The 5,791-nt window shown below is 38.5% G+C and overlaps 1 protein-coding gene across 1 annotated transcript; it reads right to left on the reverse strand.

Annotated features, from left to right (window-relative positions):
- Positions 1 to 307: 307 nt before the first annotated feature.
- Positions 308 to 1,095, reverse strand: LOC309801142 (small ribosomal subunit protein eS6). The gene has a single exon (XM_082615582.1). It carries the CDS (start codon positions 1,058 to 1,060, stop codon positions 311 to 313), a length of 750 nt encoding a protein of 249 aa, XP_082471708.1. The 5' UTR covers positions 1,061 to 1,095; the 3' UTR covers positions 308 to 310.
- Between the last annotated feature and the right edge of the window lie 4,696 nt (positions 1,096 to 5,791).

Genomic DNA, 5,791 nt, shown 5'->3' on the forward strand with positions numbered 1-5,791 from the left:
TCATTGCTCTCCTTTTTTTTTTTTTTTTTTTTTGTGATGTCTGATCTTATTTATTTGTTACTCTTAGAACATCTCATTTTTATTTTATTTTATTTTTTTCTATTCTTTTTGCGGTATGCGGGCCTCTCACTGTTGTGGCCTCTCCCGTTGCGGAGCACAGGCTCCGGATGCGCAGGCCCAGCGGCCGTGGCTCACGGGCCCAGCCGCTCCGCGGCATATGGGATCCTCCCAGACCGGGGCACGAACCCGTATCCCCTGCATCGGCAGGCGGACTCTCAACCACTGCGCCACCAGGGAGGCCCAGAACATCTCATTTTTGACTGGACTCAGACTTAGAAGTAGAAGCTCTCAGAGAGGACAGCCTCCGTCTCTTGGCAATCTGTTCCTGGCGTTTTTCTTTGGCCTCCTTCATTCTCTTGGCCAAAAGTTTAGCATATTCTGCAGCCTCTTCCTTGTTTTTCTTAGTACGCTGTTTCTTCAGAGCAATTCGCCGACGTTTGTGTTGCAGAACTCGTGGGGTAACAAGACGCTGAATCTTGGGTGCTTTGGTCCTAGGTTTCTTACCTTCTTTATTTAGGGGCTTTCTCACAACATACTGGCGGACATCATCTTCTTTAGAGAGATTGAAAAGTTTGCGGATTCTGCTAGCTCTTTTGGGCCCCAGGCGACGAGGCACAGTAGTATCAGTGAGTCCAGGAATATCCTTCTCCCCTTTTTTTACAATGACCAAATTGAGAACGCTCAGATTGGCATCCACAATGCAACCCCGTACAGATTTGCGCTTTCTTTCTCCAGTCCTCCTTGGTCTGTAACAGGAATGCCCCTTACTCAGTAGCAGGCGGACTCGGCCATGGGTCAAGACACCCTGCTTCATGGGGAAACCCTGTTTGTCATTCCCACCACTGATTCGGACCACATAACCCTTCCATTCTTCACCCAGAGCGTCAGCAGCAACTTCTGTGGCCATACGCTTCTCATAAAAGGTACGAAGTTTTCGTTCATCGTCCACTTCAATGAGTTTCTGGCAGCCAGTGGCCGGGAAAGAGATGTTCAGCTTCATTCTGAAGCAGCCGACCGCCTCCGAGGCGCCACGAAAAAGAGCTCCTTTTTTTTTTTTTTAACAACTCTATATGAGTATAATTGCCTTACAATGGTGTGTTAGTTTCTGCTGTATAACTAAGTGAATCAGATATACATAAACATATATCCCAATATCTCCTCATTCTTACGTCTTCCTAACCCACCCCTCTAGGTGGACACAAAGGACTGAGCTGATCTCCCTGTGCTATGTGGCTGCTTCCCACTAGCTATCTATTTTACATTTGGTAGTGTATATATGTCCATGCCACTCTCTCACTTCATCCCAGCTTTCCCTTCCCGTTCCCCATGTCCTCAAGTCCATTCTCTACACCTGCATCTTTACTCCTATCCTGCACTAGGTTCTTCAGAAACATTTTTTTTTTACATTCCATGTATATGTGCTAGCATACGGTACCTGTTTATCTCTTTCTGACTAACTTCACTCTGTATGACAGTCTCTAGGTCCACCCACCTCACTACAAATAACTCAGCTTCATTTCTTTTTATGGCTGAGTAATATTCCATTGTATATAAGTGCCACATCTTCTTTATCCATTCATCTGTTGATGGACACTAAGGTTGCTTCCATGTCCTGAATATTGTAAATACAGATGCAGTGAACATTGTGATACATGACTCTTTTTGAACTATGGTTTCTTCAGTGCATATGCCCATTAGTGGGATTGCTGAGCCATATGGTAGTTCTATTTTTAGTTTTTTAAGGAACCTCCATACTGTTCTCCATAGTGGCTGTATCAATTTACATTCCCATCAACAGTGTAAGAGGGTTCCCTTTTCTCCACACCCTCTCCAGCATTTATTGTTTGTAGATTTTTTGATCATGGCCATTCTGACCAGTGTGAGGTGATACCTCATTGTACTTTTGATTTGCATTTCTCTAATGATTAGTGATGTTGAGCATCCTTTCATGTATTTGTTGGCAATCTGTATATCTTCTTTGGAGAAATGTCTATTTAGGTCTTCTGCCCATTTTGGGATTGGCTTGCTTGTTTATTTCACAATGAGCTGGATGAGCTGCCTGTATACTTTGGAGATTAATCCTTTGTCAGTTGCTTCGTTTCCAAATATTTTCTCCCATTCTAAGGGTTGCCTTTTCGTCTTGTTTATGGTTTCCTTTGCTGTACAAAAGTGTTTAAGTTTCATTAGGTTCCATTTATTTATTTTTGTTTTTATTTCCATTTCTCTAGGAAGTGGGTCAAAAAGGACCTTATTGTGATGTATGTCATAGAGTGGTCTTCCTATGTTTTTTTTTTGTTTTTTTGTTTTTTTTAATTTTTTAAATTTTTTCCTATGTTTTCCTCTAAGAGTTTGATAGTGTCTGGCCTTACATTTAGGTCTTTAATCCATTTTGAGTTTATTTTTGTGTATGGTGTTAGGGAGTGTTCTAATTTCATTCATTTACATGTAGCTGTCCAGTTTTCCCAGCACCACTTATTGAAGAGACTGCCTTGTCTCCATTGTATATTCTTGCCTCCTTTTATCAAAGATAATGTGACCATATCTTCATGGGTTTACCTCTGAACTTTCTATGCTGTTCCCTTGATCTATATTTCTGTTTTTGCACCACTACCATACGATCTTGATTACTGTAGCTTTGTAGTATAGTCTGAAGTCAGGGAGCCTGATTCCTCTAGGTCCATTTTTCTTTTTCAACACTGCTTTAGCTATTCGGGGTCTTTTGTGTCTCCATACAAATTTTAAGATTTTTTATTCCAGTTCTGTAAAAACTGCCATTGATAATTTGTTAGGGATTGCACTGAATCTGTAGATTGCTTTGGGTAGTATAGTCATTTTCACAATATCAATTCTTCTAATCCAAGAACATGGTATATATCTCCCTCTGTTTGTATCACCTTTAACTTCTTTAATCAGTGTCATACGTTTCTGCATACAGTTCTTTTGTCTCCTTCGGTAGGGTTATTCCTAGGTATTTTATTCATTTTGTTGCAATGGTAAATGGGAATGTATCCTCAATTCCTCTTTCAGATTGTTCATCATTAGTGTATAGGAATGCAAGAGATTTCTCTGCATTAATTTTGTATCCTGCTACTTTACCAAATTCATTGATTAGCTCTAGTAGTTTTCTGGTAGCATCTTTGGGATTCTCTATGTATAGTATCATGTCATATGCAAACACTGACAGTTTTACTTCATTTCTGATTTGGATTCCTTTTATTTCTTTTTCTTCTCTGATTGCTGTGGCTAAAACTTCCTAAACTATGTTGAATAATAGTGGTGAGAGTGGGCAACATTGTCTTGTTCATGATCTTAGTGGAAATGATTTCAGTTTTTCACCATTGAGAACGATGTTGGCTGTGGGTTTGTCATATATGGCTTTTATCATGTTCAGGTAAGTTCCCTATATGCTTACTTTCTGGAGGTTTTTTGTCATAAATCGGTGTTGAATTTTGTCAAAAGCTTTTTCTGCATCTATTGAGATGATTGTATGGTTTTTCTCCTTCAATTTGTTAATATGGTGTATAACATTGAGTGATTTGCATATATTGAAGAATCCTTGCATTCTTGGGATAAACCCCACTTAATCATGGTATATGACCCCTTTAAGGTGCTGTTGGATTCTGTTTGCTAGTATTTTGTTTAGGATTTTTGCATCTATGTTTGCCAGTGATATTGGTCTGTAGTTTTCTTTTTTTGTGACATCTTTGTTGGTTTTGGTATCAGGGTGATGGTGGCCTCATAGAATGAGTTTGGGAGTGTTCCTCCCTCTGCTATATTTTGGAAGAGTTTTAGAAGGATAGGTGTTAGCTCTTCTCTAGATGTTTGATAGAATTCGCCTGTGATGCCTTCTGGTCCTGGGCTTTTGTTTGTTGGAAGATTTTAATCACAGTTTCAATTTCAGTGCTTGTGATTGGTCTGTTTATATTTTCTATTTCTTCCTGGTTCAGTCTCGGGAGATTGTACTTTCCTAAGAATTTGTCCATATCTTCTAGGTTGTCCATTTTATTGGCATATAGTTGCTTGTAATAATCTCTCATGATCCTTTGTATTTCTGCAGTGTCAGTTGTTACTTCTCCTTTTTCATTTCTAATTCTATTGATTAGTGTTCTCCCTTTTTTTCCTGATGAGTCTGGCTAGTAGTTTATCAATTTTGTTTATCTTCTCAAAGAACCAGCTTTTAGTTTTATTATTGTTGCTATTGCTTCCTTCATTTCTTTTTCATTTATTTCTGATATGATCTTTATGATTTCTTTCCTTCTGCTAACTTTGGCCTTTTTTGTTCTTCTTTCTCTAATTATTTTAGTTTAGGTTGGAGATGTTTCTTGTTTCCTGAGATAGAATTGTATTGCTATAAACTTCCCTCTTAGAACTGCTTTTGCTGCATCCCGTAAGTTTTGGGTCATCGTGTTTTCATTGTCATTTGTTTCTAGGTATTTTTTGATTTCTTCTTTGATTTCTTCAGTGATCTCTTGGTTATTAAGTAGTGTATTGTTTAGCCTCCATGTGTTTGAATTTTTCACAGATTTTTTCCTGTAATTGATATCTAGTGTAATAGCGTTGTGGTTGGAAAAGGTACTTGATACAATTTCATTTTTTAAAAATTTACCAAGGCTTGATTTGCAACCCAAGATATGATCTGTCCTGGAGAACGTTCCATGAGCACTTGAGAAGAAAGTGTATTCTGTTGTTTTTGGGTCGAGTGTCCTATAAATATCAATTAAGTCCATCTTGTTTAATGTATCATTTAAAGCTTGTTTTTCCTTATTTATTTTCATTTTGGATGATCTGTCCATTGGCGAAATTGGGATGTTAATGTCCCCTACTGTGATTGTGTTACTGTTGATTTCCCCTTTTATGGCTGTTAGCGTTTGCCTTATGTACTGAGATGCTCCTATGTTGGGTGCATAAATATTTACAATTGTTATATCTTCTTCTTGGATTGATCCCTTGATCATTATGTAATGTCCTTCTTTGTCTCTTGTAATAGTCTTTACTTTAAAGTCTATTTTGTCTAATATGAGAATTGCTACTCCAGCTTTCTTTTGATTTCCATTTGCATGGAATATATTTTTCCATTCCCTCACTCTCAGTCTGTATATGTCCCTAGGTCTGAAGTGAGTCTCTTGTAGACAGCATATATACAGGTCTTGGTTTTGTATCCATTCAGCCAGTCTATGTCTTTTGGTTGGAACATTTAATCCATTTACACTTAAGATAGTTATTGATATGTGTGTTCCTTCGACCATTTTCTTAATTGTTTTGTGTTTGTTATTGTAAGTTTTTCCCTTCTCTTGTGTTTCCTGCCTAGAGAAATTCCTTCAGTCTTTGTTTTAGAGTTGGTTTGTTTGTGCTGAATTCTCTTAGCTTTTGCTTGTTTGTAAATGTTCTAATTTCTCCATCGAATCTGAATGAGATCCTTGCTGGATAGAATAACCTTGGTTGTAGGTTTTTCCCTTTCATCACTTTAAATATATCCTGCCACTCCCTTCTGGTTTGCAGAGTTTCTGCTGAATTATCAGTTGTTAACCTTATGGGGATTCCCTTGTCTGTCATTTGTTGTTTTTCCCTTGCTGCTTTTATTTTATTTTATTTTATTATTTTTGATTTGTTTTGTTTTGTTTTTGCGGTACGTGGGCCTCTCACTGTTGTGGCCTCTCCCATTGCGGAGCACAGGCTCCAGACGCACAGGCTCAGTGGCCATGGCTCATGGGCCCAGCCACTCCGCGGCATG

This window comes from Mesoplodon mirus, assembly GCF_964341445.2.
Source record: "Mesoplodon mirus genome assembly, chromosome: 3".
Classification (NCBI taxonomy): domain Eukaryota; kingdom Metazoa; phylum Chordata; class Mammalia; order Artiodactyla; family Ziphiidae; genus Mesoplodon; species Mesoplodon mirus.